Source organism: Chenopodium quinoa, unplaced genomic scaffold (genome assembly GCF_001683475.1).
Source record: "Chenopodium quinoa cultivar QQ74 unplaced genomic scaffold, ASM168347v1, whole genome shotgun sequence".
In the NCBI taxonomy this organism is placed as follows: domain Eukaryota; kingdom Viridiplantae; phylum Streptophyta; class Magnoliopsida; order Caryophyllales; family Amaranthaceae; genus Chenopodium; species Chenopodium quinoa.
In genome coordinates, this window is record NW_018744996.1 from 2,421,322 (window position 1) to 2,437,577 (window position 16,256).

The window sequence follows — 16,256 nt, forward strand, 5'->3', positions numbered from 1 at the left end:
TGGGTTCGATTCTCATCAAATTCACCTTGGGAGGATTTCCTTATTCCCCCCTCTCAAGGTGAGTGTTCACCTTACCAATTAAAAAAAAAAATGTCTTATTTTAAACAAAAGAAAAAAATAAAACCAAGCAACACCACGAGGCCACGACCCACCTTCCCCGCCACTACCACTCCTCCCTTTCCCCCTACCAACAGCGCCCTTCCCGCGACCGACCACGTCGACACTATCATGCCGACCGGCAAACCCATTCCACCCCACGATCCTACCCTGAATCCCTTTCTCCATCCCGGCGAACCCCTCCATTGGCCCATGAATTTCAGGACGGAGGGGTTAGGGTGCTCGGATTTTGGAGGAGATCGGCTGTGGGTGGTCGGATTTTGGCGGGGAGGGACTGGGGTGGTCGGCTTTTGGAAGGGAGGGGGTTAGGGTGGTCGGATTTTAGAGGGAAAGGGATGGGGTGGTGGTGACTGGTGGTCAGATTTTGGAGGGGAGGGGGTGGTGGTGCTGCATTCATGGAGGTTGGAAGGAAGAAGAAGAAAGGAAAAAAAAGCTTTTTTTTTTTTTTTTTTAAAGTTTTTTTTAAAAAAATAAAATGAAAAATATTTTTCGGACAAATGAAAATCCAACACGTGGCAGGTGACCTACAATTTTAGGTCAAGTGACCAGTTTGGCCTAATAGATTAAGACACCCCCCAAAGGTTGGATTATTGCTGAATAATCCAAAGGTCGGATTAATAAAATAAGACCACTCAAAGGTTGGATTATTCGAATTAAATTTTCCTTAATAATACATATCTATAAGAATGCAATTGCTGTTTAATTTTGAACAGGTTCGAGAACCCAACACGTACTAAAATGACTCAATCACTCAAATCAAAATATAATCGAACAATTGATAAAACTAGTGACCCGTTACCTAAATTAAACTCGACCTAATCATCAACATATTTGACCCAATACTCAGACTAGAACGAACCCAAAACCAATTAGAATGATACACAACATGTTATTAATTAACCAGATTTTGTGGTATCCCTTAACCCAATATTATCCAATACCTACCTATCTAGAAGATAACAAGAAGCTAAAAGTTAACCTGACTAATATTTAGCCCAACCCGATATACTTAAAACAAGTTGAAAAATTCTAATGTAATCTTATGACTTTTGACTACCACAATTTTTTAAAATGGACGGATGAGATTGTTTGTTTTTTCATTTATTTTTAATTAGTAATTTTAATTAAAAATCACTTTTTAAAATATATATATCTATATATATCTATATATATATATATATGTATACATATATACATATATATATATATACATATATACATATATATATATATATATATACATATATATATATATATATATATATATATATATAGAATTTCGAAAATATTAAAAAATAATTTCTAGAAGATAAAATATATTTAAAATAATCAAAAAATTATTTTTAATTAAAATTACTAATTAAAAAAAATGAAAAAAATAAATAATCTCAGCCGTCCATTTTAAAAAATTATGGTAGTCAAAAGTTATAAGACTACATTAGAATCAGAACAAGTAGTTCGACCAAAGTTCACCTCGAGAATTTGGTTACAATGTCAAAAATATAAATAGTTGATCCAAGAATATTAGTAGAATTGTTTGCTAACATTCATTTGGTTTTAAGGTTTCAAGTTGCTAAAATTTTATTAAAAGTTTGTTACTCACAAAAAGTGTAAATAAAAGTTATTTTCAACATTTAAAGGGTATTTTTCAGCAAAATGTCCTTAAAAAAACACATAGATGGAATAATAAATTGTTTAATTTTTTTTTTAGTGTTATATATAGAAAGTAGTAAGTTAAGTTGTCCCAAAATAAGTGAGAGAATTAAGATACAGATTGAAGATTCATGGATTTTATAGAAGTGTTTGCAACTTTCCTTGTCATTTGTTATGATTTTTAAAGGAAAATAATGCTAGTTATTCAGAATGAAAAGAGTATATACGAAGTATATCATGTCTTGATGAATTTTCTATTTTAAGGCTCCGATAATTTTAAAGCCCTAAGCTATATTGTTGGGCTGCTTACACAACCAAATAGTCGACCATGTTGGTCGTGTTTGGGAGGTATATTTTCTAGAGATCAAAAGGAAGAGCAATTTCAAACTAATTTGGAACTCTTGTTTCATCAAAAGTCATACATTTATCAATTACTATCATACTATTGTTACCAAAAAGTTGGTAATGCATGTTTGCTAGCTAACTTTTCTTGCTCCTTTGCACGCTTAGCCTTTGCTTAACCGGGCCAACTGTATGTCTAATGTAATGTGAAAAAGAAAGTGTTACTTTTCCATTACTTTCTCTGAAAATTCTATTTAAACCTCGTGCATTCTTATTTCATTTTCTAGCTAAAAGCAAGAAAGATACGTAGTATTATTCCTAGATTTTGGGCATTTAACTAATTAGGGGTCAGAGGTGATAATTAAGTTATTGTTCATCAATTATTATTAGCTAATTTTGTGTTCATATTTGATAATGACGTTTGACATATGGTGTGACATTTGATTATTTATGTTTCATCACAAAAAAAAAAAAAAAATATAATAACATGAACATCTTTGATAGAGTATAAAATATATTTTTGGATCGGACCTCAACCATCAGTTTAAGATTTTTGTTGAGTTGGTCCTCTAACATGAGCGCTTAATATTCCACTTAAAGGTGGGGGTGGATGGGATTCAGCTCTGATACCATGTTAAAGGACCACCTCAACCAAAAACTTAAATTGATGATTGAGGCCCAAGAATATATATTATACTCTATCAATCTTTAATCATCTAGCCTTTCAATATTTATGCTACATGCATTTTTACATATTGATCTATCAGTAATAAATGACTAATGACTATACATAATTGTTGTTACTATGTATCATGATATTATTGACCGGAAAATACATATGTGTGATTTAAAGCATCTCAAAGCATAACAGTATGATACCCTAGCCAATAAACACCTATCAATCTTAACCCCATGAGAGGATGAGAGACATGGGGAGATGGTGTCATTTCATGGAGGATGATGAAGATTTCATAAGTACACTATTTAATCCCATTTATTCTCTCCTTTCACACTTTCAAAGTTTCGATGTGTACAATCAAAGTCCAATTCTTATTTCATATTTTTTTCCTCTTTTCATGACAGATGGTTATTAGTGTTATCTATTACGATATTACCTAATCTACAGTAAATTAATTTAAAGTATATGCCACCATATATAACTACGTATGTTCCGTTATGCACATTCCCAATAAGAAATCCGGCTAGCAGGGGATACGATGGAACTAGCTAGAGTATTTGGAAAAATTGATAGAATGATAAATACTATCATCAGAAACCAAATAAAACTTAAGCTCATCAAAACGTACACTAAGATAAAAATATACAGTAAAAGGTATCCATGACTCAACAAATAGCGCACAATTATGTCAAGTAGTCGAAGGTGTAAAATCAGTAAAATCACAACAACAATACGTCATAAAGATTACAAGAAGAAGATTAATTAAAAAGTTTGGCAATAAAACACAAAAGTAAGAACAAAACATAGCAATTATTTGGAGAGATGAGAACAAAGGTGGCGTGCATGCGCATGCACTAAAAAAAAGGCATACAAATTAAAACATGATATGCTTACACTTTTAATTAAATTCCAAACACCAATTACAAATTAAACTACAATTCTTTCTCGAATTTTCATTAATTTTGTATTAAGGTACATTTCACTAATTAAAGTTTTTGTCATCAAACCCACTCAAAAGATAAAATTAACTATAGTATAAAATCATATATATCTTAAAAAATTAAAATCAAAATAAACAAAGAAAAAAAAAAAAGTATTAGAATTATAAACAAAAGCACATGGTCACACCAACACCCTTTATAATAAATCAACATTATAGAAAATGTCAAATGGCTGATCACTACTTTAACCAATCACTTTCTTCCATTTGCCATATAATCCCTAATCATTACCCTAAACATCCCTTTTCTTTACTCTTTTCTTGTATTAATCATGATTATATCTAGCTCATTATCATCATGAAATTAAATTATAAATGACGATTATATATATTTATATTATTATTATTATAACCTAAGAAGAAATATGCTGAGCTCAGGTCCACCATTACCATCCGGGTTTAGCATGTAAAATGCCTCCGAGTCACGGTTTCCTACGACCCGCTCAAACTTGGCTCTCATGTATAGCAACTCTCCCTCGGAACTGGAACCGAAACCTGTTCGATTCTCCACTAGAGGGATAACACCCGCCCCAACTGATACGCTTTGAACCGTACTAAGCACGTGCCAATCAAACTCATTACACGCGCGTGAGTTTGCATACCCGCATTTTCGGCCGTTACAGTACATAGTCCACACGGGCTCAAGGAAAAGCTTAGGCGCGTGCTTCCCACGCCCCGTTGGGTGTGAGCCTCGCTCGCACTCTAGGGCGATCCTCACGAGCCCCGACGACATCTCACGTACTAAAGCCGAGGTAGAGATCGCTAGCTCGATTAGTAGGGCAGGGTCGGCCCTAGGATCATCTTGTACCGCGAATGTTACATGACCTTTTCTGTGTCCAAAGAGAGTGCCCGTTACCTTCCGCCCTAGGGGAGTAGGGGAAGATAAGGAAAGGACTCGGTTCGGAATAGTCAACCATCTACACGTGGGAACCGCCGAGAATGACAATGTAGAGAAGGAGAAAATATGGAGCAGGGACCGGAAAAAGGTGGATAAAGTAAGACGAGTTTGTTTCACCCGTGACACCACGAGGGAATTGCTACTATTACTAGAATCCCTACTACGTACAAAGGGTTTATGAGACACGTCCCTAGGACTATCAGGAGAAAATGTAGAAGAAGTTGAACGGCTAAAATTAGAAGGTATAATTTTAGAACTCCAAGAATTGCAACTAGTACTTCTACTAAGAGAAAGTTTTTGATCTTGCTTCATATTTTAGAGAGAGAAAATAGTGATTTTAGAGAGAGAATGAATGATAATAAGAATTAGAGGAAATAGTTTGTAGAATTATTGATTGAATGTTTTGGGGGAGACAAAGGAAATGATGAGTAAAGAGGGAAGAGTGGAGAGTTTGTGGTGGTCCAATATGTTGGAAGTGTTAATGATCAATTATCATATGCTTTAGAATAATATTTATACTCCTTTATATATTCATTACATTGGTAAGACCATAAGATAGTTGAATATATATTTGGGATTGATTATTATTAATTATCTTGTTTTTAATAATTGTGGAGGTAACATTATTTGCAAGCTTTTGAATTGATCAATTAATTAATTAAGTGTACTTAGGTCATACGATCTCCTTTGTGTTCTTTCATTTGTCTTAACCCCAAATAGGAAAAGGCCATTGTTTTTGTTAATTTTGTAGCTTTATTCTTTAACCCCACATATTTTAACCCAAATTAAAGGGTACAATCTTTATCTCAAAACTATATTATTATAAATGGGAGTACGTAGTATTACTTTGATGGAAGAGTGTATGAAAGAATTAATTACACGAATTTCAAATTTGATAATTTAGAGACAACTTTGTATGTACAACTTTTAATATTTTTGCAATAAAATCTGTTAAGAACGAGTAATGTTAGACATATAAAAATAATACATTTATGTGATACTTTTCTTATATCTTCTATATCCATATATCTAACAATATTAGACATATTCAAGATTTTATAAAATCATCTAACAGAATTAACATATAATATATCGTGTTTACAATGGGATGTTTATACAGCACAATGCAAATATACAAACACATACATAAAGTAACACATGATACACGTACACTTTTAAAAAAGCATCCCAATAAATCAAGTATGAGCTACGGAATAGAATTCATCATAATTACTTTGTCCCGACTTTCTTTATAATAAATCATATAAGAAGTTAATATTTTTCCTCATGAGGGGATCTCCTAATATATTTTTTTCATCCCCTTTATTATCTTTAATTTATAAAGTTAAACAAAGGCAAAATGAATAAACAAGAAGGCATCATGGACCATGACTATTATAAAAATTATTCCTTAAAACTTGCTTTGCTATGATATTATTGGCTGTTTAGACGTGATGTGTTTGACAAAAATAGTACAAAGCAGTCCTTAGTACTTAGAAATTTAGGATTCCTTAGTTGATAAATAGGATCCTAATAAACTCCTAAATAGATTTTGAAGTACTACTTTTTGTGACTTGTGTCCCTGTAAATTAATTGATCTTAACAGAACATGTATGTTGTCATTTACATTAATATAATATCATAGGTCACCGTCCAAATTATTTAGTGTTGCCATTTTTTTTTATAATTAACTTGATTTAGAGTCAATTAGCACTTATTTAGACCTATAATTACATTTGTGTATGTTTTTATTTTATTTTATTTTTCATCTATAATAAATGTTTTGTGGAAGCTAATTAAGCTAATTTACGTGAGATATGTGGTACAATATGTTAGATTGTGAAAACTCCCTTGATCAGAATATGTATCATTGATCACTATAGATAATATCAAAACAATAAATGATAACACATACATCTTAAAAAACAATACAAAAAAACTATGAGAACACCTAATAAATTATATAATACTAGTATCAATTAGTATTCGTTGTATGTAGTCTTGTATGTTCTTGTCTGATTTGACCTTTACTTATACTTCCTAATTAATAATAATAAGTACATAAGTAAGAATAACACCAATACAATAAATTAAATTTCTAGAATAAGATATGACTTGATTAATCGTTTAATATGAGTCGTTTATGTAAACTACTACATATTTATTAAATTGAAGGAAATAATCTTGTTATAGACTACCTTTCAAAAAAAAAAAAAAAAAAATAAATAAATCTTGTGATAGACTATGAGTACTTACTAAAGCTAAGCATTCTAAGGAGAAGCAATTGGTGATGAAAGGCCAGTATTAGTTGGCCATTCTATCACTTTTCATTTGAGAAAGGATAACAAATTTTTAATGATTTAGTTTAACGATGATTTTGATACTCCTACTATTTAATTAATTAACCTATGGGCGGTTCCAAACCCTTTATGATTAATTAATTATAATATATGCTTGAGGTAATAAGCATTGTACCAATAATTTTGGTGGCCTAACAATTACTAATTTCTTTTTTGATGACAAGATTATATGATACGTGTGTAGTATTATAACCATTAGCAATTCTTCCGTAATACAAGTATAACATATGTCTATATGTTTGCGTACATATACATGTCACCATCTTTTTTAGCATCAATATCTTCTTTGCTTCTACACGTGAGTTTGTCATTGTTTTAATCAATTAGGCATTATATTATGAAAATAATACTTGGTTTTAAGAAGTCTAATGTTTCCTCTATCGAGTTACAATTGAATTATTCTAATACTTTTTCTAGAATAAAATATAAAACCAAAGAAAATTTATTATTTGTTTCATTGTTTGTGGAAGATGTCTAGTAATTAAATTTTTTTTTTTTTTTTTTGTTTTGCAAACCCCTTCCTTATGGCCTTATTTTCAGATTGATCCTTAGTTATTTAAATATATATATAAATAAATAAACCTTGATCTTTAAAAGTCATTGTTTTAGTGATGACTTCACTACTAACACCAATCAATATGCGATCTTAGGTTTATGGTTAGTTGTCAAGTTTTCTCAATCGATCATTTCTCTCCTACTCTTGATAGCATGACCCACGCAGGTTAAAATAAATTGGCATGTGGCGTGCATTGTGAGCGAGGGATCATTGTTAGGTTAAAATAAACTGATTTACAGTATTTCATGTTCGTTATTGCATAATTACAACTATATAAACATCTGATATCATCAATAAGAGAAAATTTATAAAAATTGGCTGATTAAAAAATATTTATTGTAAATAATTTAACGAGATTTCAAATTATCATGTTTATCTTTCAGTAAATAATATCATATATAGTCAAATTAGAGTATGCGTTTATTACAAATTCACACACAACTGTAATTAAAAAAACAAAATGTGTTTTATATACAGAGTAATACGTATATATATATACCTAATACAAACAAATACTTGTATTTAAATAAATAAGGTTGAAAGCGTCAGAATCACGTTGCTATTTTGTCATCCTAGATGAAATCAAACCCACAAAACCTATGATAAAGATGGCACAATTGGTTGATTATGTATATTAATATTCACCCTTCACAATTTCACATACATTCAACCGAAAATATAGGAAATGTGTCCTTGAATTTGATAGACAAATTTTGGTGTGAGCATTATAATTATACTCTCAAGTGCCTGTGAGAAGTGATAACTATAATCAACTGATACAGCTTTAGGTTCACTTGAGAATTGAACTCCACCTTTGTAAGTGGAACAACAAAGTATTTCAGATTTTCAAGAAAAGACATTAGTGTAAATTAATTGTGTATAATAGGGCCCGATCGGGCCCACACAATGTCCATAAGCCCAAAGCAAGTTAGGTTAAACCCAATCCCAATTAGTCTCTTGATTTAAACTAGTACATTATACAACTTCGATAGTGTTTGTCTATTCTATGGGCGTGTGTAGCAAAATTAGTTGTTTTAGTGGGCAGATAGCTAGCTGTATAAGTAGATACACCGAGTAAGATTTAGCCTAGTGGTAAGGATTTGGTCTCATGACTTAAAAGTTGTGGGGATCAAATCTCTTTGGGAGTGAGGTTTTCCTTATGATATGCTTTCCCCTAACAATAAATAGCCGAGTCCTTCACCTTACCATTAAAAATATAAATAACTAATATGTAAGTAGATATTAGCTGTAATAATAATATAAAATGTGTATTTGGAGTACTCATTATGAAAGTTACAATTAGAGTCATATGCTACGCTAAAATTTAATAGAATTCACATTCTATCTCGATCTTACAATAATTATCTATCCTAAAAGATTATTAATGAAACCTAAGGTTACGTGCTCTTGCGCTTTGAAAAAATCATGCTTTAAGTTTTTTTTTTTTTTTTTTTTTTTTTTTTTAAGTTTATTTGTCTGGATTTAGATGATATATATATATATATATATATATATATATATATATATATATATATATATATATATATATATATATATATATATATATATATATATATTTATTTATTTATCTTTAATATAATACCGTACTTGTAAAAATCTGATTTTATGAAACAACATACTTAAACGAATCTAACCAAATTCATTTGATAATTTTTCTTATATACCTAAATTATAAAATACAGTCAAACTTATGAAAGTTATACTAAATAAATAGTAAATGGGAAGAAAGTTAGACCAAATAAATAGTAGATGGGAAGATTAAAAAAAAAAAAGAAAATAGAGATAGTTTTCAAAAAAAAATAATAAAAAAAAAAGGAAACCAAAAAAAAAAAAAAAAAAATAGAAATAGAAATAGTAAAAAAAAAATAATTAAAATGAGATCCCTAGAAGGCTACTTTAGACTTCCTCTTAAAATCAGTAAACGAATTGCCTCATCAAAGCGATCCAACGACTAATTGGGCTTGGACTTTGTTTCAAAATGGAATGAAGTACGTGGTCCATAAACTTACAATTATGGCTATGTGCTAATTTCCCTCATTTGTTTTTCTAGTTAAAATTATGGTCATATAATTTGTATTAATGTGTACTTTTCAAATATTAAAATTTCAAATATTTGTTTAACTAATTAAACAAAGAGCAGCATAACCTATAAGCCTGTATATCCATGGTAATTAGACAAATTAGTTAGAATTCAATATAACAATTAACAACTATGAAAGAAGGCATGATTGTATTTCCATTGAACTATGTATAGAACTATAAAAATCTTGAAATGAAGAAAATCTTTAGAAATGCTTGGTATCATACGGCAGAGCTGCCACTACTTTATAACTATACTGAACTGAACCTATTACTACGAGTCTACGAGTACTAGTACTAGTACTACACTCTAATCAGTCGATGAGCCAGTTCGATTTACTGGCTGTCACTCTAATAAGCAACTATCTGTACTAACTAAGGTGCTTCATGATTCGTATGTCGCGGGATTTTCCCCAATCGAATCATTGGACGTGCTTTCTGTCTTAGGTATCACCTCACCACAAAAACGCGTAGTTGGCAACCTGCATTGTACAAGTTTAATTAAACTGTAAGAATTGACCATAATCTAAGAATGTATGTAAAGGTACACAACTTAATACCATTCAATAGCTTAATTATTCATCAAAGGTCTAAAACATTAGTGTTATTATTACCCTAAGCTTAGAAAAGGTTGATCAGATTCGACTTCTTTCTCCATAACGGAACCTTCATCAGTCGATAATCCAGCTGCAGCGCGCTTTCTTTTCAAAGAGTTAGATTCAGAGCTGCAAGATGCCTTCGAGCATTGTCTAAGCCTCTGCACCTATGATCACAAAATTTGCACATTCAAAATTATTCTAACTTTAAATTGTGTAAAAATTAAATGTGTTGGATGAACAAATAAAAAAAAGTTCAGAAAAAATAATTTCAGATAAATAAATTTAGAGAAAATAAGTTTAAAACTTACAAAATATTAGTACAGACAAAATCAAATGAACCAAATAGAGATTAAGAATGTGAATCGCTAAACATCGCCCGCAAATTACTATATAAAGCCCACAAATATGACGTAGTTTGACATTTATGCCCATTTTCCAAAATTGAACAAATCTCTAAAAATAAAAAATGTGGAGCCGTACTGGGTCGTCGGGGGAGACCGGAGGGGAGGCCGGAGATGCGGGGGACGGCGGAGGTACATCGTCGTCGACGGAAAACGAGGTAATTCACCGTTAAATTTGACGTTTTACGTGCCGGCGTCTGAAATAGGTGGCCGTGCAGTGGCGCAGGCGCCTAGTTTGGACGCCAAAACCGTTGGATGGACGTCCAAGCCAGACGCCTTAACCACCACACTGGCGTCCAGCTTGGAAGCCACAACCACTAGGCTGGCGTCCTGGCCAGGCGCCAGTCCACTGGCTGCGGCGTCCTAGCCAGGCGCCAGGCTGGTGGTGGTGACTTTCAAGCTGGACGCCAGCCACCCTTTTTTTTTTTTTGTTTTTTTTTTCTTTTTTTTTTTATTGTTGTTTTATTTTTTTTATTTTTTTAGAATCAGCCCATGTACGCAAAAAGCTACAAGTCTTCTCCCGGGTATGACATTTCAACAAGCCCGTAACTGAAGGCCTCTCCTGGTCCTCCCAAATACGGGCAGCTATGTGTCCTAGAAAGCTAGGAATCACACTCCCGTCAACAGGCCCACCGGGCACCTCACTCCTAACAACCCAAGAATCATTAACGGCCCTCGACCGTTTCCTGCTTGCCCCAGATACAGTGGACGCAGATGATGTGCCAGATCTGCTAACAAACCTACCACCCCTACCCTTACGCACCTCCACCATATGTGCCTCGTACATGTCATCAACCCTCTGACTGAATGGACCGTAATCATCATACGGTCCACTCCCATCGTCCACATCCTCATCCTCATATGCGCCCTCCTCCTGCTCCTCCTCCTGGTCACCCTCCTCCTGGTCACCCTCCTCAGCATCATCATCGTCATCGTCGTCCTCATCCCGACGGTGGATTCGTTCTCTACGAGCCGAGGCCGAAATAAAACGGGATCTAACATGTCTATCCCCGACCTCTCCACTGAATAGCTTCTACTAAGAATGGCTAGATTCTTCCCCGCACCTTGACGACCCAGTGAATTCTACAAAAAATTATAAAATATATAAACATACAAAAGTTTTTTAAAAAAATAAATAACTACCTACAAATACAAAATACCAACACTTCCAACATATCGTCATTTTTATAAACATAAAATTAATAAAGATTATAAAAAATCAAACACATAATAAATAAATAGGAAATGTTACAAAAATTTCAAATTATTTCAACTAATTAAACATAGAAAAATATTATACGGCATACACAAATACACACATAATACCCTAATATATTACAAAATTTAGGATTTCAAAAAAGAATAAAAATTATTTCAAATAATTAAACATAAATACACACAAAAAAATAAATAAAAAAAACAATTACACATTAACACAAACAATTTCCACATACTACATCAATTAAGGGATAAAAAATGTTTAGTCATCAAACACAAAACAAAAAAAACATACACACAAAAAAAAAAACTGATTTTATAAAAATAAAGTATACACGACTTATTAAAAAAACACATAAAGTTGATAAATATTTTAAAAAAAATAAAACACAATAACGAAAAAAAATTAGACATAACACAAAATTATTTTAAATAAAAATAAATTTCTGATTTTGCGAAATAAAAAAAAAAAAAAAAACCAAAACAAAAAAATAAAAAAAAAAATCAGAAAAAACAAAAACAAAATAAAAAAAAATAAAAAATAAAAAGGAGGTGGGGCGTCTGGTCTGGCCGCCACAGCCACTGGCGTGGCGTCTGGCTTGGAAGCCCAGCCACCAGGCCAGGCGTCCAAACCAAAAGCCACGCCAATGGCCCAGGCGCCTGATCTGGCCGCCACAGCCAATGGCGTGGCTTCTGGTTTGGACGCCTGGCCTGATGGCTGGGCTTCCAAGCCAGACGCCACGCCAGTGGCTCTGGCGGCCAGACCAGACGCCCCACCACCAGACACCGTTTTCTTATTATTTTTTTTTTTTTTTTTAAAAAAAAATATTAAATAATTACCTTGCCACCAGGTCGCCGCCTTTTCTCCGCCGTCGCCGCCGCCACCTCCTTCCCTTGCCGCCTAGACATTGTCGTATTTAGGAGTGGTAGATTTTCTTTTTTTTTTAGAGAGAAGTAGAGAGTGTTTTTTTTTAAAAAATGATAAGGGCAATAATGTCTCACCAAGTCATATTTGTGGGCTTTATATAGTAATTTGCGGGCGATGTTTAACAAATCCCAGAAGAATAGACAAACAATGTAACCCTCTAGTTTGAGTAAATGAAAAAAAAAATACTACTAATTGTTTGTTATTAGCATACATACTTCCTTGCGTAATGCTGCATTTTCCTCGCTAATCTTCTCTTCCTGAAAATAGGTAAAAGTTATACACTTAATAAGGTTGCATATGGGCAAAACGAACTTTATGGAACGGAGATAGTACTGTGTTTAACACGACATCATATTGTTTGAGATTATACCTGTTGTTTACTTCTTTCCCACTGCTCCCTTAGCATGCGCTCCTACAATACATACACAATTAAGTTACATGTTATGCATTGAATTTCTTATTATAGTTACACTTTTCATGATTTTAGCTGTTTAATAAATCAGAAAAAAAAATAAAATAATAATAATAAATACTGATCATTTTAAGTTATTGCAATTTCATTATCAAATTTATAAATTAACCATCAATTTATACCTTTTTATTTCTGATAGACATAATCCCTTCAAGTAACTGTTTCTCCAACGTTTGAAGCTCTAAGAAGTTTAAGCCCTCCAATCCTTTCCCCTGCAGCTGCCTACAGAGTTCGATCATATAAAAATCGTTAGCACGTACACTATTTGTCATATATTAGTTGTTACATTGTCCGAACCTTACAAAATCAATAATGTGACACGATATTACAAAATTACACTTATAAAGAGTGTGACTTACAGGCATGAAGCTCGTAGCTTTGTAAGTTCTTCACGCATAGAATTCACATCAGAATCTGGATTATACTGTTCCAACAATATTAAACACACAATTAATTAAGGTAAAAATGAAAACATACTATTTAATCAACAATTTAAGCTTGAATTATACAGCATACTTATAGACTTATAGTTACGTACCTCAACTAGTTGATGCTCAACAGTAGCTGCATCATTGGAAGAATTTGATGCGGCCGTAGCTGAATGGTTGGCAACAAAATCCTTGTACCGTTGCAACATGTTTTCCATGGTTCTGCAAGTTAAACCACAAATCATTCAATGCTCAAGTAGTAACAACAATATTAACTAGAATTATTATTAGGATTAATTCTCCAAATTTCTAAGGTTCAAAAATATACTCTATTGGGATTATATTAGAGGTTCTCACTGGGCTGGGCTACAATTGGGGCAATTCTCGGGCTTTTCAAGCCCAATGATCAAGCCGCCCATGAGGGCCATTTTGGGATTGGCTTTATACCTCTATAAATTACAGAGTATATTTTTGTATCTTTGTTTCCCCAAGGTATCATAGCCTAGACGGAATTTGACATCTCTAGTTAATCATTTCTCTATTCCACAAATATTGTAACAATTACTACTTATTTGCATATTTTACAAAGTTTCACAAATATTACAACATTATTTATTTACATATTTTTTTCTTGTGGATCCTTACCTTTATTTCTTTCTATCTCTCTCCTCTTCTCAACTTTCGTGTCTCATCCCCTTGTTGCAATATTTGGAAAATAGTGAAAGTACAAAGTATATTGCCCTCTGGACGATTTTCCCTTGATAAGAAAGTGTGTTTGTGGACTCTTAGGGCACATAAATTAGACGGTGGATAGAATTTTGACTAGTGTCACGAAATCTGAGTCAATATTGATTTAACTAAAATGTACTTTAATGAAAAATTTATCTTTTGAAATGTTAATATTAGATAAAATAACATCACAATAAAAAGATAACTTTCTACTTTTTTTTTTTTTTTTTTTAATGGCCAAAAAAAATCAAGAAAAAAAAAAAGGATATTTTTAAATTATTTTTTTATATTTCCTGAATAATTTATCTTCATCGACTCGTAAAATATTATTTATTGTATGGATTCAGATTCTCCTTCATCTGCTATACAAATTAAGAAAGATCTTCCATAACTTATAACACATGCGAATTTAGTTGGACAAAAAAAACTCTAACAAATAATTAAAAAATTAGGTACAAATGTACAATACTCAAACACCAAATTATTTTTCAAGTCATAAAAATCCATCAAAACTTGTTAAACAACATTAAATTATAATCAGAAAATTCCAAAAGAATAGGAAAAAATTGCAGGATATTAAAATTTACCTTTGAATTAAGAAATTAACATCAATTTGGGATTATTTTCAAGATTTCAATTATGATCAGAAAATTTCACAGCAATTATGTTTAAACAACAACAGCTAACAACAAGAATTATACGACAAAAAATTCATTAATGTACCCTAAATAATTTTTTTAAAAAAACTTACGTTTTACTGCTGACAAAATCATACTTCTTTCCGGTACAAGAGAAGATTATAAGAGCAATGTCACAATCACACAAGACAGAGAGTTCATTCGCCTTCTTAATCAACCCGGCTCGTCGTTTTGAGAACGTAACTTGACGGTTGTTGGTGTTCTCAATAGTCTTGATCATAATCTTTCCTCTTCCCATTGCTAAAAAAACAAAAATCTACAACAATAACAATTTAAAGAATGATTTTCTTTTTTTGATATTTTTGTGTTTTTTTCCTACTACAAAAACAAAGGAGAAAGGAAGAGAAAAGAGTCAAAAGAGGAAGAGATTATTATTATTATTATTGAGGTGGGTGTTATGTTTTATTTTTGTGGGTTGTTTATATATATGTAGAAAAATAGAAATAGAAATAAGAAATTAATATTAATATTAATAAATAGAAGAGGGGAGGAAATCTTATACTTGTATATTTGTAGTAAGTATTATGATTAAAGGTAATCACTAAGTTTAGTAAGAATATAATGGGAAAAAAAAAAGTAAGGTAAGAATTATGCCCATATATAGCTAAGTTACTTGTTTTTCGCATACAATATAATCGGAAAATATATAGGAAACTTTAGGAGGCACCTTGATTTGGTAATAGTGTTTTGAATTACTTTAAATTTCTATATTTTTAGGTTTTATAATTAGGGTATCTTTCTATGTTTCCTTGTTTTGATTGGTCTTTAATTCCTTAATGGAAATTTAATATTTGCCAGATTTGTAAATAAGCCTTGCCATTTAGAAAAAAAAATTAAATCCTCAGATCCAAGGTTACTTGTTTAGCTTGAAAGCAACCAATGATCAACATTTCTATATTAGATGAGATTCTTGTTAGTTGTTTGCAACTGGGTTCAGTTTGGGTTATATTAGATTCCGGGGGTGTAATATTTCGATTAATATTAGTTATACTTATTTTCAAATTGGGTTGGATCAAATTTAGGTTGAGCATTTACAAGCTTAGGTTTTAGGTTAGACGGTCTTGTATACTTGTAAATA

General features: G+C 31.9%; 2 protein-coding genes across 2 annotated transcripts; both read right to left on the bottom strand.

The window, feature by feature from the left end:
* Nucleotides 1-3,874: 3,874 nt before the first annotated feature.
* On the bottom strand, nt 3,875-5,198 carry LOC110707306 (protein MIZU-KUSSEI 1-like). The gene has a single exon (XM_021885326.1). The coding sequence runs from the start codon at nt 4,999-5,001 to the stop codon at nt 4,138-4,140; it is 864 nt and encodes a 287-aa protein (XP_021741018.1). The 5' UTR covers nt 5,002-5,198; the 3' UTR covers nt 3,875-4,137.
* A 4,892-nt stretch (nt 5,199-10,090) lies between these two features.
* LOC110707171 (agamous-like MADS-box protein AGL18) lies at nt 10,091-15,416 on the bottom strand. Its single transcript, XM_021885177.1, has 8 exons — nt 15,232-15,416; nt 13,862-13,973; nt 13,683-13,747; nt 13,446-13,545; nt 13,222-13,263; nt 13,067-13,108; nt 10,320-10,468; nt 10,091-10,187 (listed from the first exon to the last, which is right to left on the bottom strand). The coding sequence occupies exons 1-8, from the start codon at nt 15,414-15,416 to the stop codon at nt 10,091-10,093; spliced, it is 792 nt and encodes a 263-aa protein (XP_021740869.1).
* Nucleotides 15,417-16,256: the final 840 nt, after the last annotated feature.

Excerpts from the sequence above, each read along its gene's own strand:
- LOC110707306 (XM_021885326.1), bottom strand. The coding sequence starts at position 5,001 with ATGAAGCAAGATCAAAAACTTTCTCTTAGTAGAAGTACTAGTTGCAAT.
- LOC110707171 (XM_021885177.1), bottom strand. The coding sequence starts at position 15,416 with ATGGGAAGAGGAAAGATTATGATCAAGACTATTGAGAACACCAACAAC. Across the intron at positions 13,974-15,231 it reads GATTTTGTCAGCAGTAAAAC|AACCATGGAAAACATGTTGC; the intron begins GTAAGTTTTTTT and ends TTTAACTTGCAG. Across the intron at positions 13,109-13,221 it reads GGGAAAGAAGTAAACAACAG|GAAGAGAAGATTAGCGAGGA; the intron begins GTATAATCTCAA and ends ACCTATTTTCAG.